This window comes from Rhinoderma darwinii, chromosome 3 (genome assembly GCF_050947455.1).
Source record: "Rhinoderma darwinii isolate aRhiDar2 chromosome 3, aRhiDar2.hap1, whole genome shotgun sequence".
Lineage (NCBI taxonomy): Eukaryota > Metazoa > Chordata > Amphibia > Anura > Rhinodermatidae > Rhinoderma > Rhinoderma darwinii.
The window spans coordinates 363618395-363645684 of NC_134689.1; the positions used below are offsets into that span (position 1 = coordinate 363618395).

A 27290-nucleotide genomic window follows, 5' to 3' on the forward strand; every position below is an offset into this window, starting at 1 on the left:
TTCTGTGTTACAAAAAAAATTTTATTATAAATTAATTTCGGCAAAAAAAAACAACATTTGTACATTTCACCTCTACTTTGCTTTAATTCCTGTGAAACGCCTAAAGGGTTAAAACACTTTGTGAATGCTGATTCGAATACCTTGAGGGGTGCAGTTTTCAAAATGGGGTGACTTCTGGGGATTTTCTAATATATAAGGCCCTCAAAGCCACCTCAGACTGAACTGGTCCCTGAAAAAATAGCCTTTTGAAATTTTCTTTAAAATAAGAGAAATTCCAGCTAAAGTTCTAAGCCTTGTAACGTCCTAGAAAAATAAAAGGACGTTCAAAAAACGATGCAAACATAAAGTAGACATATGGGGGATGGTAACTAGTAACTATTTTGTGTGGTATTACTATCTGTTTTACAAGCAGATACGTTTAAATTTAGAAAAATGCTAATTTTTGCTAATTTTTTCTAAATTGTGGTGTTTTTCAGAAATAAATACCAAAATTATCGACAAAATTTTGTCACTAACATAAAGTACAACATGTCACGAGAAAACAATCTCAGAATCGCTTGGATAGGTAAAAGCATTCCAACGTTATTATCACATAAAGTAACACGTCAGATTTGAAAAAAATCGGCTGGGTCCTGAAGGCCAAAACAGGCTGGGTCCTGAAGGGGTTAAAGAATGGACATAGCGCATACATCCTTGACAGGGAAAGGATGAATCCCCAGCCATAACTTTCTAAGATGTACCTGGACTCCATATCTTTCAGCAATCCTTTATTTTAGAATCGCACATTGATAAAATAAACTATTCGACATGAATATTAGTAAGGACACAATGGCGAGCAGACATCTCAGTAATACAGAGCAGTAAGTGGTGACCACGTTCAGCAATCACTTCATTACAATTTACATCTGATACTGCAGAGTATTTCAAGTCATCAACTTGATAAGTAAATAAAGGGTGAGCAGAGCGTTGATACGAGGGAGACATGAAGTGACCTGCAGTCTATGGTTCTTCAGATTAGGAGTAATTCAAAAGTCAGAAAATGGATTTTTAAAGCAATCCGAAATCTGTTTCCAAGTTATTCTGGGCGTTGGTAACGCCAAAAAGCCATTTCTCCATCATCACCGCAAGAAGCCAGAAGACCTGATTCTTTAGGGTGCCATGTCACGCAGTTGACATCCTGGGAATGGGCTCGGGGCATGTGGGCGGTCAGCGAAAACGTTGGCTGTATAGCATCCGACCCAGTGTCTTCTTCAAAAATCCTGATGGCATCGTCTCCACAGGCTGTCGCAATGGCACCTGTCAGATGGCTCCTATGGATAAAAGGTAAATGATATCCAGAAAGTATGTTAGAGCCACAATCCTATCAAAATCAATGAAGTACTTATATCCCTCACAAAGCCTACTATTATGTAAGGGAGAGAGCGTCTCAATAACGCCACCCTGTTTACCTCCCCCATCTAGTTTGTTTTTTTATTCACTCGACCACCCACATGTTTAAAAGATAAAACAATTTCTTTTTTTATTGCTCCAATGCATCCACAATATAAAACTAAGCAACTAACTAATCTGGATTAAAGATCAATGACTCAAAACGGCAAATTATGGTATCACCAGGAACATTCTCATATGCTTACCAGTTAACGTCATAGATAGTCCTGGCGTGGTATCCTGTCAGAGTACATACACACTTCCAAGTGGGATCTTTTTTACCTAAATAAATATAAAATGATGAATAACAGGAAATTGGAGAAGGACAGAGGAGAGGATCCCTTAATAAACGCTCATGTAGCTCTACAAAATTCATTGTTGGGGGGCGGGTTTGCCTATGAAAGTGTTAGTGTTTAGCCTACTAACCCCAACAAAAACCCCATCCATCTATAGCCTTGGCAACACCATAAGGTTAAAAACATCCTAGTAACCCAGAGCATAAGAACAGAATTTGACCAGAAAAAAAAAAAAAAAAAAGGAGTTCATTAGATTAATTAACCCTTTTTTGCTGCCGCAACAATTTTCACCCTTGACATATACATACAGGGTGGGCCATTTATATGGATACACCTAAATAAAATGGGAATGGTTGGTGATATTAACTTCCTGTTTGTGGCACATTAGTATATGGGAGGGGGGAAACTTTTCAAGCTGGGTGTTGACCATGGCGGCCATTTTGAAGTCGGCCATTTTGTATCCAACTTTAGTTTTTTCAATGGGAAGAGGGTCATGTGACATCAAACTTATCGAGAATTTCACAAGAAAAACAATGGTGTGCTTGGTTTTAACGTTACTTTATTCTTTCATGAGTTATTTACAAGCTTCTCTGTTTACAGCCATTGACATGTCGCAGAGGTTAACACGTGAGGAGCGGATAGAAATTGTGTTGATGTCTGGTGAACGCAGTACCCGGGTCATTGCAACAGATTTCAATGCAAGACACCCTACGAGATCACCCATCTCCCATGCTACAGTTTACAAACTGCTTGCCAAGTTTCGTGAAACTGGTTCAGTGTTGGATTTGCCCAAATGTGGACGCATGAAAACTGTCACTAATGAAGAAACATCAGTGGCTGTCCTAGCTTCCTTCAGCAAGAGCCCACAGCGTAGCACTCGCCGCATGTCACTGGAGAGTGGCATCAGTCGAACATCCCTTCGGCGGATATTAGCTACTCACAAATGGCACCCTTACAAACTCCAGCTGCTGCAGCATCTCAACGAGGGTGACCCAGATCGGCGCACTGAATTTGCAGAATGGGCAAAACAAAAATTGGAACAAGACCCTCAGTTTACACAGAACATTTTGTTCAGTGATGAGGCAAACTTTTATGTGAATGGTGAAGTTAACAAACAAAACCACCGCTATTGGTCTGACACTAACCCACATTGGATAGATCCCTCCAAGACTGTTGGAACACAAAAATTGATGGTATGGTGTGGTATATGGGGTACAAAGATAGTGGGGCCATTCTTCATCAATGGAAACCTCAAGGCCACGGGATATGTGAAATTGCTACATGATGATGTGTTTCCCTCTTTATGCACTGAAGCTGGCACGTTCCCTGAGTTTTTCCAGCAAGATGGTGCACCACCACATTATGGGTGTCAGGTCCGAGCATTCCTAGATGAACAGTTTCCTGCAAAGTGGAATGGTCGTCGTGGGCCAGTTGAATGGCCCCCTAGGTCTCCCGATCTGACCCCCTTAGACTTTTATCTTTGGGGTCATCTGAAGGCAATTGTCTATGCTGTGAAGATACGAGATGTGCAGCAACTGAAACTACGGATACTGGAAGCCTGTGCTAGCATTTCTTCTGCGGTGTTGCTATCAGTGTGTGAAGAGTGGGAGAAGAGGGTTGCATTGACAATCCAACACAGTGGGCAGCACTTTGAACACATTTTATAAGTGGTCAGAAACTTGTAAATAACTCATGAAAGAATAAAGTAACGTTAAAACCAAGCACAACATTGTTTTTCTTGTGAAATTCTCGATAAGTTTGATGTGTCACATGACCCTCTTCCCATTGAAAAAAAACTAAAGTTGGATACAAAATGGCCGACTTCAAAATGGCCGCCATGGTCAACACCCAGCTTGAAAAGCTTCCCCCCTCCCATATACTAATGTGCCACAAAAAGGAAGTTAATATCACCAACCATTCCCATTTTATTTAGGTGTATCCATATAAATGGCCCACCCTGTATAAAAAACGTACTATAAAATTAAAATAAAATCATTATACCCCCCATACCCATATATTTTCTGGAAGTAGACACTTGGTACATTGTGAAAATGCCACCCAGCACTTTACAATCAGTGGTACCTTCATGCAATTTTGCATAAAAACAGAGCCTAAGACACACACGACACCGGCTAAAAATAGAGTTCATACATGCCACTTAAAGAAGATCTGTCACTAGTTTAGTAATGCCCTCTCTCCTAGCTAATCTAATAGGCGCTGTCACAGTGATAAAGCTAGTGAAAATTGTGTCCCAAAACGTTTATTATTTTAAAAGTTATGAGCTTTTTTCTAAATATGTAAGTGAGCCTATACTAGCCAAGTGGGTGTCAACACAGCGATTCTCCTGAGGTGGAGCCTTCTCACAGCCTCTGACGCTGACCTATCAGCATGAAGCGGCTTCACACAGTGTGAGAGACTGAGGCTGAAGGGAAGGGGGATCACTTAAAATACCTATATCTCCAGCTGTGGACCACCTAGAACAGTGGTACTGGTGGCATATGAAAGATGAGATTCTAATCGCAGTTCTAGCTGTGAAACAACCGAAGATATCGCCAGTTGAAAACAGAGTCTGGAATGGAAGCTGTATACTATATGATCATGCTGTGTTGCTGGGCAGGGAAGAGGAGAACTGTATGACGCTGATTGGACAGAGTCATACAGAAAACATTACACCACCCAGAGTGAAAAGAAAGTTACCTCCTATTTGGCAAGTATTGCCAAATAAGCATATTTAGAAAAATGCACATAACTTTGCAAAGAAAAATAATTTTTGAAAAAAAAAATCACATTGTAGTTATCAGCATCATAGCGCCCATTAGATTAGTTAGGAGATAGGGCATTAATAAACTAGTGACAGATCCTTTTTTAAGCCTATATCTACATGCACAGATCTTCACATAGACACTAGAACTGAATAGAACAAAAAACTCGGATATCCAGATACCTGTAAACATCCGAGTCACAGAGTTGACAAAAATATCCTGACTAGGTGCAGAGGGCGATTAGAAGTACAACTGTTTACTTGCTCGTTTAGTAGGAAAAAAAACAACTAAATATGACACATCCTCCTTTATTGGTAAAGGGTGTTGCTAACATAATAGAAATGTTTCTGTATCAGACCCCTCTGTATCCATAAGCAAGGGGGGAAACTGCAAGCAACAGCAGGAAGACAGGTCACAGCTTGATAGGGTGGATTCACACACTGCAGATTTTGTTGCAGAAATTTGAAGAAAATCACTTCCATTCATCTTGTACAATTGTGGCGACACCATATATCAATTATTATTGTTATTTACAATTTTCTAAAATGTTAAATATTATTTGGGGGGGGGATTTATTTTGTTAAAGAGGCTCTGTCACCAGATTTTGCAACCCCTATCTGCTATTGCAGCAGATCGGCGCTGCAATGTAGATTACAGTAACGTTTTTATTTTTAAAAAACGAGCATTTTTGGCCAAGTTATGACCATTTTCGTATTTATGCAAATGAGGCTTGCAAAAGTACAACTGGGCGTGTTGAAAAGTAAAAGTACAACTGGGCGTGTATTATGTGCGTACATCGGGGCGTGTTTACTACTTTTACTAGCTGGGCTTTCTGATGAGAAGTATCATCCACTTCTCTTCAGAACGCCCAGCTTCTGGCAGTGCAGATCTGTGACGTCACTCACAGGTCCTGCATCGTGTCGGCACCAGAGGCTACAGTTGATTCTGCATCAGCATCAGCATTTGCAGGTAAGTCGATGTAGCTACTTACCTGCAAACGCCGATGCTGCTGCAGAATCATCTGTAGCCTCTGGTGCCGACACGATGCAGGACCTGTGAGTGACGTCACAGATCTGCACTGCCAGAAGCTGGGCGTTCTGAAGAGAAGTGGATGATACTTCTATACACAACGCCCAGCTAGTAAAAGTAGTAAACACGCCCCGATGTAACACACATAATACACGCCCAGTTGTACTTTTACTTTTCAACACGTCCAGTTGTACTTTTGCAAGCCTCATTTGCATAAATACGAAAATGGTCATAACTTGGCCAAAAATGCTCGTTTTTTAAAAATAAAAACGTTACTGTAATCTACATTGCAGCGCCTATCTGCTGCAATAGCAGATAGGGGCTGCAAAATCTGGTGACAGAGCCTCTTTAATTATTATTGAAATTAATGCAACTTTTTTTTTGTCTAGAGAAACCGATCCATTGATCGCTTAAATAATGCTTTGGATTGCTTAGTATACTAAAGCATTATTGCCTGTGTGTGTCAAACTGACAGGCAAAGTATTATGCCATGCCTCTGGCTGCCATTGAAAGTCATCGGCATCCAGACACCCACGTTGCAGGGTGCCTATTGACTGAAAAAAGGGAGTCCCCTCCCGCTGTCATAATCCCGCGTTTTCTGTTGACTATCTAAGGGATAAACTGAAGCACTTGAGAGAGAGAGGAATCCCCTTAACCGATTTACGTGGGGGCACCAGTGGACGTTAATTCACATCCTATCGGAAAAGGCAGCGCCTTGACAGAATGCAGTTAAGGAAGGATTATCAGACAGGTTTCCTCTAACTCCTTAGTCCACTGACTCTCTGGTTTGGGTCATTGGTTCTGATGTGGATGGATTTTTCTTTCCTTTTTCACCAACAAAATTTGTCAAAGCGGATAAAGAGAAGTTATGGAAATAAGTCATAAAGAAGGCTCTTAAGTCAACAAAGAAAGTCTGTTTTAACCCCCCCCCCCACCAAAAAAAAAAAAGCTAAAATACTCCCTAGCCATAAGGCTCTTAAAGAAATTCTAATTCTTCAGAAGGAATGAAAATATCCAGAATAAAGATTAGATTTATCCAAAAGAAACTAGAGACTTGGAAGTGGTACCAAAAGTAGATCTGTCTATGGTTAAGCTGCCAGAAACAGTTTTCAACTGAGGACTCCTCTCCGCTGTGCGATTCTCTAGATAGGGAACTTGATCTTACGCTAAAAAACATGACCATCACGGTCATGTTTAAAACATCTTTTGATTCAGTGCCTGTTGCCAGGGCTTTTATGTATCTGGGTAAGACAAGTAATCCGGGGCGGTAGTCAGAAAGAAGATATTCCTTATTTCCTCCAAGACCAAGGCTTTATCCAACACTGCCAAGTGAGCCACCTGGCTTAAGCCAAGGGCTGGTAATACCTCATCTAAACAAAATTTCTGCTCCTTGTCCTTTGAGTCGGGCATTTAAAGAAGACCTCCAGTGCACAGACACACAGCATGTCCTCGCTCATCCGACGCGATGAAGTTCCTGTGGGAGGAAGTGAGTGACGTCACAGCGTGATCTCGCGAGGACACGCTGTGTGTCTGAACTGCCAGAAGCTGGGTGGTAACGAAGAGAAGTGGATGATGCTGATTCGTCAGCATCATACACTTCCATTCACAACGCCCAGCTAGTAAAACAAGTAAAAACGCCCAGATGTACACACACAATACACGCCCACTTGGACATAACTTTAAACACGCCCAGTTGTACTTAAGAAAGGCTCATTTGCATAAATATAAAAATGGTCATAACTTGGCCAAAAATGCTCGTTTTTAAAAAAAAAAAAAACATGTTACTGTAATCTACATTGCAGCGCCGATCTGCTGCAAGAGGAGATAGGGGTTTGAAAATCTAGTGACAGAGCCTCTTTAAGTCAAGAGGGTTTGTCAAGTTTGTAATGTTCCCTCTCATGATCCTAAAAACAGACCCAACAGCCAGTGAGTGGATGGGGAGAAACAGCTTGGAGAACATCTTTGGTACAAGCTAAATGGACCTCGACTCACAGGTTACAGCCCTCCAACTTTAAAGAAATAAAAGCAGTTTCCTTAGCCCTGTGTTATTTTCTTCCATAAGTCAGAGGTTACAACATCAAGATACAGTCGGACAATCTCACCACTTTTTTTCCATGTAAACAAGCACAGGAGCACTCGATCTCAGTTCGTAGCCACTCTTTGCAAGAAGGATTTTGCGGAGGACCATCTGCTGGACGTAAATCTGCCGTTCACATAAGTGGGCCGCTAAATATTCAAGTGGACATACTCCCCATCAAATTCTCACCCGGCAGAATGGGATCTACACGTCGAAGTAATCACATAAATTGTTTGCAAATGGATCTCCCCAAAAAAGATCTCATGTCTACCCAGCAGAACAAAAAACTCCAGATCTTCTGATCATTAAAATATGCAGACCATCTTTAAAGTCTAGAACTAGGGTCATCAACTAGGCTATGCTTTTCCTTTGCTATTTTTGATCCACAGAAAATAGGAGCAGACAAGGTGATAGTCATCGCAGTCATTCCCTTCTGATACAGAACGAACGGCATGGTTTCCAGACTTATTGGAGTATTCGAAGGGCCAATACTGGAAACCGCCCCTCAGACCTGATCTCCTAATTCAGAAAGGGTACTTTCTTTAAGAACTGGGAAAATTAAATTTGACAGCTTGGAAATGGACAGGATGATTCTTGGGGATAAAGACATTGCAGAGAAGGTGGCGTCTACACTATTGGCTTGCAGAAGACCTTCCACGATACGCGTATTTAAGATTCTGGAAGATATTCTCTTCGTGGTGTATGGAAAACTATATGGTGCCCAGTTATGTTAATATTCCTGTTTTCTCTCGTTCCTTCAGAACGGTTTTGCTCAGATTAGATGTCCATAGTGGTAAGGACACATCCTTTGGTACTAGAGTACTGTCCCAAGTGGTGGGTGCTTCTTCCCCACCCTTTTTGTCGACTTAGATCCCTATGGTGCTGCCAATGACGCAGAGAATGTGTAAAATGTGGATTTCCTCATGTCCAAAGGCAGCACCCTCTCTAAACAAAAATTATTTGGGCAGTATTTTGGCTTATTACCCAGTGGTTGTGGTATATTATTTGGTACTTGGTGGTGTGCTTGTGTTTCTGTAGTTGGACTTGAGGAAATACAAAATTCCGGTAAGCATATTTTACACTTTATGTCCCATCAGACTGTGAATTGTATGTTTGCATGCAATGGAAAGAAAATATTGTAGCAATCATTTTGCCTCCACCGCAATGAAATGGTTCATCTCAGCTGGCAATTTTCACTGGTCACTGATGGTATTGATACGGGTGAACTGTCATGATGAGCACTTGGGCCAACATTTAGCAAAACTAGCTTCATTTTAGCCAATGTCGAAGTTAAAGCTTGGCTACTTTATGGACATATAATATATTTTGCCACAAATTTATGACTGCACTATTTATTACATGTGTCCCAACTATCATCACTGCCATTAACTGTCACGCTAGCTGAAACGTCTCCATTTTTTTCTACGCCACGGTCCGTGTGGAGTACACATGCCACTTTTTTCCCTTACTTGCAGCTTTTTTTTAAAAACAAGTTGCGTTTCATAAATTTGTCTAAATCCTGGCCCAGCAGTAAGTCACTCACGCTTTTCACTCCACTTTTAGTAAACTGATGTGCATGGCGCAAATGGTTAATAAATATGTCGCACAGCAGATGAGCCACTGTTTTGGATTATAATGCACAAAACATACGTGCAAATACAGTGATAAAAGTGGTCCATGGTCCTGATTTCTGCCAACTATGAATCTGCCCTGAGATACAAGTCTCTAAATATGCTTCTGTGAACAAGCTTTTAAAGTGGGCTTACAGGTTCAGCAAACAAAAAATATTTATCCATTTTTCTAATATACTTTCTGTATCAACTCTTCATGGATTTCAATATTTCTGCTTGCAGTCATTGAATGAGAACGAACATCAGGGTCCATAGTTTTTCCATAATGTACCGAAATCAGCACCTGAATCATGCCTTCATCCCTGTTTGAAGACACTGATATCATCAGTCTTACATCTTGCCAGCATTATGATCACTGCTCTGGGGTTTTTCAACCTGTTGGAATAACTCCTTGTGTGATATCGAGCACTTCGTAGCAATGGAAATATTTACATTGGGTGATAAGTTACTGTATATATTCAGCATAATGTCTGTCCTGTCACACAAAACCCTATGGTAACAATCGATGAGTTGGATAATTTTCTCATAGTTGCTGAAAGGTGCTTCCCCAGTGATGACTACATCACAACAAGACTAAAGTTATTTTTTTCTGTATCCCTTTACCTACCGCTTAATACGCGGTACTTGCTCTTTAAAAATATTCCTTATGCAATGTGCCCTAATGTATTCCATTACCTTGTTCTTCTCCAGTTCTTATGTGTCTCCAGATCCGCAGGGTTTTATCATCACTGCAGGTAGCCAGCTGTTCCCCGCTCTGATCAAAACATAGACTCCACACAGTGGATGTGTGACCCTCCAGAGTGGCACAACACACCCAGTCATCCTCTTCTTCATGGTACAACTTCACTGTGTCATCGTAGCTGGCTGATGCCAATAACTATACAAGAGGCAAATTCTCACAATTACAGCAAATCAATATATAGTGATATAGACTGAGAGCACCATGTCAGTAAAGTGCTCACTTGTATGCATTGCTCTTCTGTGAGATTGCTTTACAGTGTACCTCCAGGATCCATAAAACACTGCAGAGCACCGTGATACCACAGGTCCATTCAGATGAGGTGAAAACAAGCCATAGACTTCCATTATATTCTATAGCATAGTCTTTCATTGCTCCCAAATAAAGCCATATTAAAGAGATAATAAATAAATATATACAGCACACAAGAGAATGGCGACAGCACTCTGCAAACACCAATGTAACCGAAACCACTAAATAGAAATAAATATGCATTACATGCTAAATCTACTTATAATAGGGAGGTTCTTGGCGCACATTTTGGTCAAAATGTGTGGGCTAAACTGCCATGACAAGGCGTCCCCTATAGGTGGGAACCTACGCTGCACATACACCCACAACTGGGACAAAGCCTACATATATATATAAAAAAATTGGATAGCACTCCTGGTAGAGATGTTGAGGTGCTGTGAGGGTTCGGGTTTGGCAAACCCACAATAGTCATTCAGCAAATAACCCAAGCACTCAAACGTATGAATGAATAAGATTCGTTTAATTCTTGTATTATTTAATTTTCAGTTTATTCATCACTGAAATAAATCTTCACAAAATGTCAGTAATTGCTGACAAGCGATTGTAATCCTCAGTAATTGCTGACAAGCGATTGTAATCTTCAGTAATTGCTGACAAGCGATTGTAATCTTCAGTAATTGCTGACAAGCGATTGTAATCTTCAGTAAGTGCTGACAAGCGATTGTAATCTTCAGTAATTGCTGACAAGCGATTGTAAATTTTCAGTAATTGCTGACAAGCGATTGTAATCTTCAGTAATTGCTGACAAGCGATTGTAATCTTCAGTAAGTGCTGACAAGCGATTGTAATCTTCAGTAATTGCTGACAAGCGATTGTAAATTTTCAGTAATTGCTGACAAGCGATTGTAATCTTCAGTAATTGCTGACAAGCGATTGTAAATTTGACGTTTCGGCCGACTCTGGCCTTTTTCAAAATCGCTTAAACTGAATGGAGCTGTGGAACGAGGCGTCTACCAGACGCTCTGCATGTGCGTCTGCTCGTGTCTCAGCCTACATATATATCTGGGGATTGTAGAAACCAGTACTAAACAAAATTAAATCACTCCTTGATCTTGCACTCCTCCCATTCTGCCCTGGGGGATTTTAATTAGTTTAGTACTGGTTCCTACCATCCCCAGGTATATATGTAGGCTTAGTCCCAGTTGTGGGTGTATGTGCAGAGCAGGTTCCCACCTATAGGGGACGCCTTGTCGTGGCAGGTGGGCAAACACATTTTGACCAAAATGTGCGACAAGAACCTCCCTATTGTAAGTAGATTTAGCATGTAATGCATATTTATTTATATTTAGCGGCTTAGGTAACATTGGTGTTCGCAGTGTGCGGTCACCATTTTCTTGTGTGCTGTATTCATTTGCAGTCAGAGGCGTTCTTGCACCTGCGTACAAGTCTTGTTTCATTTCATACACACTCCGGAATGAATTAGTATAATGTGAAACTCCATTTCTCCAGAGTTTCCCTTCAATGGGCAGTGCAATCCTCATTGCTCACCTCCTGGTTAGGATGCCACACTACATGCTTCACGTCCTGTGTGTGTGAGTTAAGTACACTGACGCACTCATATTCCTCCTCTTCATCAACTGCAGGAAACACAGAGAAGATACAAGTAGACAGATGACAACAGTAGCATTGCCCATGTGCTTCCCAGAGTAAGGCTGGATTCACACGGGCTTTTCGCATCTCGATCGTGAAAAACTGGCTTTTTTCGCGTCCGAGGTGCATCCGTGCTCTGCGCTGCGGGACGCGATATCACGCATCCCCCATAGACTAGAGTCTATGGAGGGATGCGTGAAGCGTGAAAAGATAGGACATGTCCTATTTTCACACGGACTCTTCACACGGTCCGTTGAAACAACGGTTGTGTGAACGGCCACATTGAATTATATAGGTCCGTGTGAATAAGGCCTAAGGGTATGTTCACACGGGTCAGATTTGCTGCAGAAAACTCTGCAGCGAATACAACCCAGATCCCACAGGGAATACCCGACGAAAGTCTACACCAAATCCTGGTTGATTTGGTGCAGACATTCGGACACATTTGCCGCTGCGGACACCAGATGAGGGGATATAAAAATAAAAATAAAGTCCATAGCCACTTCCCCCTGGTCTCCCATAGGGACGATCACTCCTCCCAGGGCTGGTGTCTGTGCTGCCGGCCACCTGAGATGACCTTTTGATTAGCTGCAGCGGTCACATGGGATGAAATGTGAGAGGGGGAAGGAGTGCCGTGTCGCTATGGGAACGCCAGCGGAGGAGAGAATAGACTTTTTATTTTAAAGTGGAAATAGTTTTTTTTTTCTCTACTTGTGATTTTGGCTGCAAATGTGCAGCTTTTCCACGGCAAATATCGCAACATTTCCTATTTGTTTGCGGAATTTAACTCTATACAAAACACATATACAACCATTCCGCAGCATAAATTGACGTGCTGCGGATTAAAAAAATCTGTTCTGCTGGTCAATTTATGCACGGACATTTTCTGCAGCGTGTGGATGAGATTTTTAAAATCTCACACACTTTGCTGCTACTGTAATACCCTGCGTATTTTATACAATCCTGACAAGAAAGCTGCAGCAATTATGCAACATGTGAACATACCCTAAGGGCTGACATAATTGGCCATGTGATACAATGTAACTAAAGAAAAGATTAATCTATTAGGGTCAGTTCACACGACGGCTTTTGCATGGCGGCTCCCCCCACGGAATTATTCCTACGATCCCTCTCATTGACTTCAATGGGAGGTTCGGGCGGAAGATTGAGCAGGACGCTTTTTCCCACAATCTGAAAGAATCAGCTGGCGAGAAAAAGAAGCATCCGACTCCCATTGAAATGATGGCGCCGCTGCTAAAATTCTGCCGTGTGAACAGGACCTAATATAGGAAATGTACTTTAAGAAATTTCCTACAGCTCCACTTTAAAGGGTCTGTAATTGGCACATCCAACATTAAAACTGCATCGAGCCCATTGATTACCTCCTGGAAGGCACAATTAAGCCGTGAAAGCTTTGGTTTTAGGGCAATGACATGCCCTACCATTTTGCAGATCTTTGTATCATGGTTACAGACTACAAATAAACCCGGTGTCGTCTGATCCTGAAGTCACCTGTGCCCTACTTCTTGCTCACGTATCAAACGTGTGTTAGTAAGCAGTAGGGCAGGGGTCAGCAACCTTTGGCAATCCAGCCGTAGTAAAACTACAACTACCAGAATGCATTGACAGCCAAAGGCTTTTTTATTCCAGCCAAAGTCTGTCAGGGTATGCTGGGAATTGTAGTTTTACAACAGTTGGGAGTTCTGAAGATTGCTGACCCCTGGGGATAGATGGAAGGGAGTATAACTACAGGATCAGACAACTCCTTTAGTTGTTAAAATAAACTCACCTTCCCAAACCCACACACTCTTGTCACGGCTACACGTTGCCAGGAGACTCCCAGAAGGTGCCCAGGCCACAGACTTCACCTCATTCTCATGTCCCTCGAGGGTGGTAACGCACTGAAAGCAGAAGTGTGCATTTACAAGTAAGAAAACGAGCACTAGTACTTTTAATGTATCCTAATATTATGTTATCTTTATGCTCAATGTATATGTACCTCAAAGTCATTGCTCTTCTTCATCCAGATGCAAGTGGTGGCATCAAAACTGGCAGAGGCTAAGTAATTACCACATGGGGACCAGGCTACTTTCCGAACTGTGCGCTGGTGACCTTCTCCAAGAACTGACTTGCATACCCAGTTATCCCCTGCAGAGGAAAGAAACAGTGAGAATGTGCGATCAGTCAGACACCCATCTACCGACTGTATATCAATGGAGAGTGGTTATTTGTGTGTACAATGATATCTCAATAATTAACCCTTTATTCAAGGGTGTACATTCATATAGAGATGACATTGTGCTAACTCCCTGACAAGGAGAGAAAATCTCCAGTGACCACATTGTTCCCACCATGTCACAGACAGTTTGAGGACCCCACCATACAGATCCTCATACCTCAGCTTCCCGAAAACGATAATAAATCCGACGTGGAGTTAGGTTTTAATCAAATCTGTGCTGCATTTCAACCACATTGTTTTAAAGGGGTTGTACGGGATTAGAATGTGGTGCTGTTTTAGGAAGAAAGCAGCCATGTTTTTCTAATCCTGGACAACAAAGCTTTAAAGGAACAATGTCACGAAAAAAAAATGTTTTACATCAGTTTGATTTTAGTGTTTTATTAAAAACTTTTATATTTATTTGTGTGTTTGTGTTTTACTTTTTTATTTTTGAACTTTTTCTTCCCTATGGGGGCTGCCATTTTTTTTCCAATTTCTGTATGTGTCGATTAACGACACATACAGACATGGAATACGGCACATACAGTCCCATAGTGAATGCGAACGGGGCCCGTTCCATCCACTATGCTGTACGCCGTCTGTGTGGGAACTGTGCGACGTCCGGCGCCATTTTCCTGTGGACCGGAAGTCGCGGCCGGACAGTAAGATTACTACTTCCGGTCGCGGCTTCCGGACTTGTGCACTTGGAGCTGGAGGTAGCAGACGGAGCGGACGGACCGGAGGGAGCGGCGGCGGCAGGAGCAGGTAAGTTAGGTCTGTGTATGTACGTGTTTTACTGTGTGTTTACTACTGTATGTTAACCTACTACACTGTGTGTTAGCTCAAAAAATGGCGACACACAGTGTAGGAGGTTTGACAGTTCAATCCCCTCGTTTCTCCCGGAACTAGCCAGGATAAAGGAGGGGGGATTCTGAGAGCTCACTAGAGCGAGTGAGTTTTCTCAAATTTTGCAGCATAAAGCAATGTGGTTGCTTTACCACATGCAATGCTGAAATTTTGGGAATTGCTCCATCTAGTGACCAGCACTGGCAAATATTATAAATTAGAATCTAATTTATAATATTTCCTAAAAAAATTAGAACAATGTTTAATCACTAATTAAAAAAATAAATTTTTTTCTAGCGTCACATTCCCTTTAAGGGCTTGTAGAAGATTAGAAGGGTATGCTATTTTTTCCCAGAAACAGCGCCACTCTTGTCCATAGTCTGTGTCTGGTATTGCAGCTAATCGATATTCACTTGTTTAAAGCGGAGCTGCAATACCAGACACAACCCATGGACAAGGACCACGCGGTTTCTAGGGGAAAAAAAAAAGTAGACCCTTTTGGACTATCCATCTTATCTATTTTGACTATGATTTATTCTATATTCAGATACTTCCAAATAGAAGGCAAATATGGACAACAATGTGAACGAGGTCTGACTGATTTATGGCATGTATTTTTGTATATGTGGCATAGCATGCAGTCTCAAGTAAAACAACACAGACGTACGCACCCTCCTTGCCCCAGATGCGGATGGTTTTATCTCCTCCGCAAGATGCTAAGAGAGTGCCGGTAGGGTTCCATGCCACGAACCAGCAGCGAGAGTCCGGGTGAGCGCTTACTCTATTCAGCAGGGTCAGCGAATCCTTCATACTGGATTTATTCTGTAAAGTAAAGTGTATTCTGAAGGTGTTGATGTTGAGATTTTAAGTTAAACCCACTATTCACCGCCTGTACTAATAGAAAGGAAAAGGAGCACCTATGGGGACCACACAAGATCTCTACCATCAGAGCGACCACTTACAGGACCTACTACAATATTTTATGGCAACAAATGAGGATTAATGAGGTGTCGAAATGCCAACATTTAATGGTGATCGCTTACTATCAGATTCATTTCTATTAGTAAATCATTTAGATCAATGTTTCTAAGCCATGTGCCCACTAACTCAAATAAATGGCATCAAAGTACCACCAAGGCTATGATCAAACCCTATATGCTGGCCCTAATAAAATAATAATAATCTTTACATAGCACTTTACAATTCAGAGGGAAGTACACACATATGACCGCTTATTCTAAAAAGTCATCTAAAAAACAATTATAGAAAAATAAAATACATTTGAATTAGATTTTATTTTTTTTAAATATTAAAAGTTAAAACAAACAAAACCTCTTTTTCCCATTTTTCCACAAAAGCTATGTAGGGAAAAAAAACCTATTAACAGAACTGGTATCGCCACATCCATAAAAGCTTGAACTATTACAATATAACATGATGGTGAACGCAGTAATAAAGAACAATTAAAATGACAGAAACACTATTTGTTGGTCACCTTATCTCCCACAAAAAATGGAATAGAAAGTGATCGAAGCGCCCCAAATTGCACCCCAAATTGATACCAATAAAAACTACAGTTCGCCCCGCAATAAATAAAGCTCTCAAACCGCGCATTCGATGGAAAAATGAAAAAGTTATGGCTCTCAGAATATGGCGACGCAAATTTTATTTTTGACACTTCGTTTTTCCTTGTAAAAGCAGTAAAACAAACACTAAATAAATTTGGTATCGCCGTAATGGTATTTACCCGCAGAATAAAGGTAACATATCGTTTTTACCGCACAGTGAATGCCGTAAAAACGAAACCCAAAAAATAATGGAGGAATCACTTTTTTTTCCCCCATTCTAATCCACACATCATTTTTTTCCAACTTCCCAAAACATTATATGGTACAATAAATGCTGTCGTAAAAACTACAACTCGTTCCGCAAAAATCAAGCCCTCATATGGCTTTATCGACAGAAAAATAAAAGTTATAGCTTTTGGAACGTGGGAAGGAAAGAGTGAAAATAAAAAACCTAAAAATGGCTGCAGAGGGAAGGAGTGAGTGACTTGATGGCTACTAATCTGCATGACTCCCAGCCAGGGTTGCCAACTGTCCTTAAATTTACGGACAGTCCTTAAAAAAGGGTGTTTTTTTTCTGCCGTCTGTAGCGTCCGGCAGAAAAAAGCACCATCCGGGATTTTTTTCTCATTTTCCCGGAACGTTGCACTGCGCATACGCCAAAATGTACATGTGCTGTACAAATACCAGAGTAGGCCACAGGAATATTTTCAGATTCCGCTTGGCTTCTGCGAAATCTAAAAAAATATGCAGACCGCCGCCAAGTGAATGAGGTCAGTGCCGGGAGTGGACCGGTCCAGTCACCTGCCCTGTCACTTGACATCACGTCAGTGACGTAAGGTCACGTGACTAGACTGGTCCACTCCCGGGCTGGCACCGACCTCACTCAGACGACCACCACCACCGCCACTGCATGACCTGCCCCTAATGGTGAGTCACGTCAGGCAGAGCGTAGAGTGGTAGCAGTAGGCTACCGCTCTGTGTGCTGTGTGGCACTATCTACAAGAGGGGGTCTGTGTGGCACTATCTACAAGAGGGGATCTGTGTGGCACTATCTACAAGAGGGGATCTGTGTGGCACGATCCACAAGAGGGGATCTGTGTGGCACGATCCACAAGAGGGGGGCGTGTGGCACGATCCACAAGAGGGGGGCGTGTGGCACGATCCACAAGAGGGGGGCGTGTGGCACGATCCACAAGAGGGGGGCGTGTGGCACGATCCACAAGAGGGGGGCGTGTGGCACGATCCACAAGAGGGGGGCGTGTGGCACGATCCACAAGAGGGGGGCGTGTGGCACGATCCACAAGAGGGGGGCGTGTGGCACGATCCACAAGAGGGGGGCGTGTGGCACGATCCACAAGAGGGGGGCGTGTGGCACGATCCACAAGAGGGGGGCGTGTGGCACGATCCACAAGAGGGGGGCGTGTGGCACGATCCACAAGAGGGGGGCGTGTGGCACGATCCACAAGAGGGGGGCGTGTGGCACTATCCACAAGAGGGGGGCGTGTGGCACTATCCACAAGAGGGGGGCGTGTGGCACTATCCACAAGAGGGGGGCGTGTGGCACTATCCACAAGAGGGGGGCGTGTGGCACTATCCACAAGAGGGGGCGTGTGGCACTATCCACAAGAGGGGGCGTGTGGCACTATCCACAAGAGGGGGGCGTGTGGCACTATCCACAAGAGGGGGCGTGTGGCAATATCCACAAGAGGGAGGCGTGTGGCACTATCCACAAGAGGGGGGCGTGTGGCACGATCCACAAGAGGGGGCGTGTGGCACGATCCACAAGAGGGGGGCGTGTGGCACGATCCACAAGAGGGGGGCGTGTGGCACGATCCACAAGAGGGGGGCGTGTGGCACGATCCACAAGAGGGGGGCGTGTGGCACGATCCACAAGAGGGGGGCGTGTGGCACGATCCACAAGAGGGGGGCGTGTGGCACGATCCACAAGAGGGGGCGTGTGGCACCATCCACAAGAGGGGGGCGTGTGGCACCATCCACAAGAGGGGGGCGTGTGGCACCATCCACAAGAGGGGGGCGTGTGGCACCATCCACAAGAGGGGGGCGTGTGGCACTATCCACAAGAGGGGGGCGTGTGGCACTATCCACAAGAGGGGGGCGTGTGGCACTATCCACAAGAGGGGGCGTGTGGCACTATCCACAAGAGGGGGCGTGTGGCACTATCCACAAGAGGGGGGCGTGTGGCACTATCCACAAGAGGGGGCGTGTGGCAATATCCACAAGAGGGAGGCGTGTGGCACTATCCACAAGAGGGGGGCGTGTGGCACGATCCACAAGAGGGGGGCGTGTGGCACGATCCACAAGAGGGGGGCGTGTGGCACGATCCACAAGAGGGGGGGCGTGTGGCACGATCCACAAGAGGGGGGCGTGTGGCACGATCCACAAGAGGGGGGCGTGTGGCACGATCCACAAGAGGGGGGCGTGTGGCACGATCCACAAGAGGGGGGCGTGTGGCACGATCCACAAGAGGGGGGCGTGTGGCACGATCCACAAGAGGGGGGCGTGTGACACGATCCACAAGAGGGGGGCGTGTGGCACGATCCACAAGAGGGGGGCGTGTGGCACTATCCACAAAAGGGGGGCGTGTGGCATATGACCATAAGCCATGACTAAGGACCTAGAGAAGGTCTGAAACGCGTAGGCTACCGCCTATCTTTCTTTTTCCCTCTGTATTTGGACGATACCCTCTTGTCACTTCAACTGCTATGCGTAGCCCACATGCTACGATTTTAATCAAGATAAAATAAAACTTGGGAACAGATTCCCGTTTTAACAGACATCGCATCACAGCGCTGGATCCAACCCCCTTGTTCCTGAAGTATTTCTAGCGTGTGCCGACACGAGGATCCGTGTGCTGACTTTCTTGTGACAAGGTGAGCTGAAGGATTTTTTTCTGCATTTTTTCTATTATTCAGTAACATTATGGGGGTATTATCCAGTCAGTATGTGGTTATGGTGTGGCTGTATTATTCAGTAACAGTATGGGGGTATTATTCAGTCACTATGTGGTTATGGTGTGGAGCTATTATTTAGTAACTGTATGGGGGTGTTATTCAGTCATTGTGTTTATGTGGCGGTATTATTCAGTCATTGTGTTTATGTGGCGGTATTAGTCAGTCACTATGTGGTTATGGTGTGCGATATTATTCAGTAACAGTATGGGGTTATTATTCAGTCACTATGTGGTTATGGTGTGGAGGTATTATTCAGTAACGGTATGGGGGTATTATTCAGTCACTATGTGGTTATGGTGTGGCAGTATTATTCAGTAACAGTATGGGGGTATTATTCAGTCACTATGTGGTTATGGTGTGGAGGTATTATTCAGTAACAGTATGGGGGTATTATTCAGTCACTATGTGGTTATGGTGTGGTGGTATTATTCAGTAACAGTATGGGGGTATTATTCAGTCACTATGTGGTTATGGTGTGGAGGTATTATTCAGTAACAGTATGGTGGTATTATTCAGTCACTATGTGGTTATGGTGTGGAGGTATTATTCAGTAACAGTATGGTGGTATTATTCAGTCACTATGTGGTTATGGTGTGGTGGTATTATTCAGTAACAGTATGGTGGTATTATTCAGTCACTATGTGGTTATGGTGTGGTGGTATTATTCAGTAACAGTATGGGGGTATTATTCAGTCACTATGTGGTTATGGTGTGGAGGTATTATTCAGTAACAGTATGGTGGTATTATTCAGTCACTGTGGTTATGGTGTGCGATATTATTCAGTAACAGTATGGGGGTATTATTCAGTCACTATGTGGTTATGGTGTGGAGGTATTATTCAGTAACAGTATGGTGGTATTATTCAGTCACTGTGGTTATGGTGTGCGATATTATTCAGTAACAGTATGGGGGTATTATCCAGTCAGTATGTGGTTATGGTGTGGTGGTATTATTCAGTAACTATGTGGTTATGGTGTGGCTGTATTACTTGGACCTTAGATTGTGTTATTATTGGTAATATTGGTCTTCTAATGAGTTGTGTTCAGTAACAGTATGAAGGTAATATTTCATCTGGTATAGTGGTATGACTTAATAACTATATGTAGATAGTTGTTTTTTGTGCGAGAGGGGGGGGGGGCATATGCTTTGGGGCTTACAACAATCCTGGACGCGCTAGAAATTAGCGATGCTGTTCTCTGCACACCACCTTCTGAATTGACTGCAAAAGGCCTCGTGCACACTTCCTTCACCGTTTTAGCGACCGTTTTTGACGGATCCGTGTGCCCGTTTTGTTGTCCGTGTGGTTTCCGTGTGCACTCCGTGTTTCCGAGCGCCGAGCATGGTATTGTCCAGGATGCTGAAAGAGCATGGTTGTTCAGCGCTTGTCACTGTACAGGGTGCTGAAAGAGTTAATGGACTGCACTGATCGGCGGTAACTCTTTCAGCACCTTGGACAGTACCATGCTCGGCGCTCGGAAACACGGAGTGCACACGGAATGACCATGCTCGGCGCTCGCAAAATACAATTTTAATGAAATAAAAAAAATCAGTTCATACTTACCCAGAACTGCTTTTTCCTCCTGTCCGGCCTCCTGGGATGACGTTTCATCCCATGTCACCGCTGCAGCCAATCACAGGCTGTAGTGGCAGTCACGCCGGACTGGATGACGTCACAAGGCCGGCCTCCTGGGACGACGCTTCATCCCACGTAACCGCCTCTGCAGTCAATCACAGGCTGCAGCGGCCACATGGACTGCCGCGTCATACAGGAAGGTCGGACTGGAGGAAGAAGAGGGGCTCGTCACCAAGACAACGACCGGGGTACGTATGAACTGCTTTTTATTTTATTTTTATCAGCAGCCTCTTCTCTTTATCAGTGCTGGTAGAGAGAAGTGGCTGCTGATTAGTGTAATATCTCTAATGTACTTCTGCCCGGCCATTGCTAGGCAACGGCTCCGTCGAACACGGATGCCTTCCGTGTGCCTTCAGTTTTTTTGACGGCCCCATTGACTTGCATGGACCTCACGGTCATGGAATCTCGGACCAAAGTAGGACATGCTCTACTTTTGGAACGGAGCAACGGGACTGTCAAAAAAAATGAAGTGTGCATGGCCCCAGAATGGGTCAGGGTGCTAGCCGTCAGAAAAACGGCTAGCACTCTGAAGAAAAAAACTGAAGTGGGCATGAAGCCTTATTGATACAGTAATTCAGCATTTAGGGCCCCACTTTTAACTTTGCCCAGGGCCCACTTTGTCTAAAACAGGCCGTGGCGGTAGCGGGGGAGGAGTGAGTGGTGAGTGAGTCGGACTCACCAATCACAGCCCCGCTTGCAGCTTTCCCACTACGTTACGTTAGTGTGGGAAAGCTACAAGCAGGGCTGTGATTGGTGAGTCACTCCTAAAAATCACGGACAGACCAAAATTTTTACGGACACATTACAAAATCATTGCCTGTGCAGTGTGCACAGGCAATGATTTTGTAATGTGTCCATAAAAATTTTGGTCTGTCCATGATATTTAGCTGTTATCCAGAAATGACTGAAGTGGAGGTTGGCAACCCTGCACAAGAAAGACAATGCAATTTGAAAGTGATTTCTATTTATTTCAATTGATGGAAAGAGCTGCTGCCACAGCTGCCCCCTCCCTTTTCTACTACATTGCAGACCCGTCAGGCCAAAATAAACGGCTTTTTACACCTGCCAATATTCGGCCGGTGACATCGTTGATCGGCGCTCGTTTGATGTCGTCACACGGAGCTATGGATGGGGACAAGCGGTGGTTACTCCGGTCTCTCGTCCCCATACGTTATCATGTCGGCAGCGCGTCTCCCTATTTACACAGGGAGCCGTGCTGCCGACAACAATATTTCACTTTTTGAAAACTATACGATCAGCAGATGATCGAGCGTTTGCTCGTTCATCTGCTGATCGCTGCTCTGTTTACACAGGGAAATTATCGGGAACGAGCGTTCTATGAACGCCTGTCTGCCCGATAATCGCCCAGTGTAAAAGGGCCTTAAAGAGGCTCTGTCACCCGACTATAAGTGCCCTATCTCCTACATAATCTGATCGGCGCTGTAATGTAGATACGTTTTTTTATTTTGAAAAATGATCAATTTTGAGCAAGTTATGCACTATTTTAGATTTATGCTAATTCGTTTCTTAATAGACAACAGGGCGTGTTTTTACTTTGTTACCAACTGGGCATTGTAAAGAGAAGTGTATGACGCTGACCAATCAGCGTCATACACTTCTCTCCATTCATTTTTAGCAGTACTTTCAACACAGCGTGATCTCGCGAGATCACGCTGTACTGTCACATACTTCCACATTAACTTTACGAAGTGTCTTGAGAGTGAATAGACATAGCCTCCAGCCGGGATGCGATGTCTATTCACACTCCCGACGCTTCGGTAAAGTTTCTGTGAATGACAGCACGCGAGATCACGCCGTGTTGTGTGAGTAAGTCCCCAAGAAACTTTACCAAAGTGTCGGAAGTGTGAATCGACATCGCATCCCGGCTGGAGGCTATGTCTATTCACTCTCAAGACACTTCGTAAAGTTAATGTGGAAGTATGTGACAGTACAGCGTGATCTCGCGAGATCACGCTGTGTTGAAAGTACTGCTAAAAATGAATGGAGAGAACTGTTTGACGCTGATTGGTCCGCGTCATACACTCCTCTGTACAACGCCCAGTTGGTAAAAAAGTAAAAACACGCCCAGTTGTCTATTAAGAAAGTAATTAGCATAAATCTAAAATTGTGCATAACTTGCACAAAAATTATTGTTTTTCAAAATAAAAAATACTGTTATCTACATTACAGCGCCAATGACATTATGTAGGAGATAAAGAACTTATAATCTGGTGACAGAGCCTCTTTAAGTGTTTTGTGGTGTATTGTCTATTTTCCCAGCTTCAGCATTTTTAATTTTTGCCTACACAAAGGTTGTGTATAACTTATATCTATGTATCATGCGCTGTGCTCCTTATCACTGACAGTGCAGCAGTCTCACCCCTCACCCGTCTGCAGTCTCAAAGCACCAAAATAACAAAGTACAGTGAAGCATCTCCATAAATGTAGCACTAGGCCTAGGCAATTAATTACCAAATTTCAACGCAATTAATTGACGTAATCTGGTGCATTTTGGTTTTGTAATCCCCCCCCCCCCCCCCCCGGTTTCAATCTGCATCCTCGGGACGCTGATACAGTTGAATCTTATGGTAAAGCAGGGAGCCGTAAGGTCAGGGGGTATATTATATACAGTGATATACAGCAGGCTCAGGGGATAAATAACAATTCAAGGATTTAGGTCATAATCACCCAGCCCTATGTAGCAGCCACTGCAGCATTCACGGAGGCCACACATACCATGGTGGTGGGTCAGTGGTCAGCCAGGCAACACCTGCACAGCGTTTGTATGTTCACCTCGTGTTTACAAGGGTTTCCGCCCACTTTTAAAAAACATACGGAATGGCGTCACAGGTTCCGTTAGAAGCCTCCATCGCAGATCCGGTCAAAATGCCGGACACCATGATGGAAACCCGACAGAACATATTAAAGTCAATGGGTTCCGTCGGACGCGGTTAGCGTGCATCACACGACGGATCAGGCGCTTCTGGTACTTTCGCTGTTCTGCTCTTTAGACGGAGCAGAAAGACAGAACGGAGATGTGAACTAGGCCTAATATTACATTTGCTGGCAGATGCATATCACATCAAAATCAGCTGCTTGCCGCCAGACCCACAGCGTTCAGCTGATCGCCACGCCAGCTGCCATATGAAGGAGGTTGTCTGTGAGTAGACAACCCCTTTAATAATTTCACTATAGATCTTTATAGGGGTTGAAGCTGCATTTCTGGTCCAGACCTCCGTTATTCTCTTCACACAGTCAAAGACTTACATGATAAAATTCTGGCTGTCTACAGCTGTCACAGGGGGGTGCTCCGTACACACAAATATTAAAGTTTTCATTGAAGCCAGTAGCAGCAATATAAATACCTGTACAAGCTTCCCCTAGTGGCGGCTGCGGTGGACGACTACTCTGCCAGGAGAGATGTCCCCCATTCCTGGAGAGTGGGCGAGTATGAATTATTCCCAGTGTCACTCTATATACCGCCATATATACTGTGCTTCACTCTTCGACCCAGGGGCATCGCTAGCACTGGGCCTTCGGGGCCCAAGCCCCGTATCCTTGGCCTGGTGCCCCGGCGACTGGCACATTCGTGTTGCAGCAGTTGCAACCGGGCCGCGCCCGCCCGCACCTGTAAAAGTTACTATAGTAACTGGGGCCTATGTAATCAAATACATGGGCCCGTTACTATAGTAACGACACATACTTACCCATCGTCCTTCCCAAATGCAGCAGAAGTCCTGACGTCTTCTGTGTGCTGCGGATGACGTCACGACGCTAGATGGTGTTTGGTAGGCTTAGATACAGGGTCTAACAGACGGTATCACACATGGACCTTGTATCTAAGCCTTCCATGTTAGGCTTAGATACGGGGCCCAGCAGACAGTAATCTTATACGGTATGGCTAAGCCTGCCTTGTGGTGAGCTTAGATACAGGGTCTAACAGACCGTGTCACACATGGACTCGGTATCTAAGCCTAGCATATGGTATTCTTAGATACATGGCCCATGTCTGATGGGCCATGTATCTAAGCTTACCACACGGGTTACGGGTTGTTGTTTTTTTACAGGTTCGGTCGTTGGACTACGTCGGATTCGAGGACTACTTCGATGACGGCTTTTTTATTTTCAATAAAATGGTTAATGAGGGTTGTGTGGGGGGGTTTATTTCAATATAATTTTTTTTATGTTTTTTGCATTTTCTTTTAAACTTTATTACTACCGCTTTAGGAATAGCTGCTGGCTGATTGACAGCGTCCATTACTAAGGCGGGGCTTAGTGTTAGCCGATGCAGAGGCTAGCACTAACCACCCATTATTACCCCGGTATCCACCGCCACCAGGGGTAATGGGAAGCCGCAGGCTGGTATTATTAGGCTGGGAAAGGCCAAAACCAGTGACCCTGGTAATGCTAGGCTGCTGCTATGTTGTATCTGGCTAGCTATGAAAATTGGGGGGGGGACCCCACATCATTTTTTAAATAATTGGAAAAAAAATAATTTTTCATAACCAGCCAGCTACAGCACAGCAGCAGGCTAGCATTACAAGGGTGGGGAGGGCCACTGTTCCTGGCCTTTCCCAGTCTAATAATACTAGAATGCGGCCACCCCAGTACCCAACCATCTCTACAGATGGTCGGGTACCCGGCTCTTCCCAGTACCCCTGCTGGCGGTGGGTACCAGGGTAGTAATGGGGATTAGCGTTAGCCTCTGCAGCGGCTAACACTGAGCCCCGCCTTAGTAATGAAACACTGTTAATCAGCCAGCGGCTATTAATAAGGTGATAGTAATAAAGTTGACAAAAAATACAAAGGACATAAAAACATTTTTTTTATTGAAATAAAAAAAAAAACACACACAACCCTCATTAGCCATTTTATTGAGAATAAAAAAATCTGACATCGAAGTAGTCCTCAAATCCGACATAGTCCAACGACTGAGCCTGTAAAAAAAAAACACACCAAAATTTTTTTGTAAAACATCAAAAAGCAAAACAATTATTATTCTTACCTTTCTTCGGTCCAGCGCTGGAGGCGAAATGTCAGCTGGGCCTTATATCGAATCCCATCATGTGTGGTACTGTCTGCTGGGCCATGTATCTAAGCCTATCATGTATGATACTGTCTGCTGAGACAAGGTGGGTATGTTGGACTACCTACAGGGTACTGCATGGCACAGTCCCTAAGGGGGATGTATGGCAGGGGGACTGTGTGTGGAACCATACAGGGGGTTGTTACACTATATAAAGGGGGCATTGTGGGGAACGCTCTACAGGTGTCTTTGATTAGAGTCCCGGTAACTTTGTTTGGGGTCCCAGAAATGCCAAATTTGCACGTGAGGGTTAATACAAGGATACTTACTGCTGGGGTCCTATATCTAAGGCTACATTCACACGAGTGAGCATGACAGATTTATGCGCGTAAAGAATGCGTGTAAACCTGTCGGTGTGCGTTTTGCATCCGTATGCTTCGCGTGTGGCGTGTTTTTTACACACTTGCAAGACCTTTATTTTTTTCCAGTGTAATTGATGCGTGAGACACGGACAGCACACGGATGTTGCTCATGTGCTGTCCGTGGTTTTCACGCACCCATTGACTTCAGTGGGCGACTAGATGCGTGAACACACACCAATATAGGACATGTAGTGAGTTTCACGCAACGCACACTCGCTGCATGAAAACTCACGCATGTGTAAATAGCCCCCATTGAAATCAATGGGTCCGTGTGCTGTGCGTTATTTCAACACAACGCACAACACATGGACGAGATTCACACTCGTCTGAATGAGCCCTAAGCCTATCAGGCGTGATACTGTCTCCTGGGTCCCTGTATCTAAGCCTATCATGTGTGATACTGTCTTCTGGGTCCATGTATCTAAGCCGATCATGTGTGATACGTTCTGCTGGGGCCCTGTTCCCGTTCTCCTGCAAAGTTATCCTATCAGCCTGATTTATCCCCCCTCCATCTGAATATAACCTCCCTGTCACACTCACCCTCTCGGTCCTCCCCGTTTTCCCACGTTACTTCTTCACGTACTTCCTCACTCAGCCGCAGTGCATGCCGGTATACACACTGCTCCCTCTCCCGGTCACTCCCAGAACTACACTTTCAAAATTACACAGCTTTCTATTCACTAGAGGCAACATAGAAAATGTTATTACTGTCTCTCCTAGGACGCCATTTTGGATGAGAT

At 44.1% G+C, this 27290-nt stretch overlaps 1 protein-coding gene across 1 annotated transcript; it reads right to left on the reverse strand.

The window, feature by feature from the left end:
* CIAO1 (cytosolic iron-sulfur assembly component 1) lies at window positions 1-27183 on the reverse strand. Its single transcript, XM_075855357.1, has 8 exons — window positions 27091-27183; window positions 15600-15750; window positions 13864-14012; window positions 13654-13765; window positions 11763-11851; window positions 9899-10100; window positions 1635-1710; window positions 1-1310 (listed from the first exon to the last, which is right to left on the reverse strand). Exons 2-8 carry the CDS (start codon window positions 15736-15738, stop codon window positions 1076-1078), a joined length of 1002 nt encoding a protein of 333 aa, XP_075711472.1. The 5' UTR covers window positions 15739-15750; window positions 27091-27183; the 3' UTR covers window positions 1-1075.
* Between the last annotated feature and the right edge of the window lie 107 nt (window positions 27184-27290).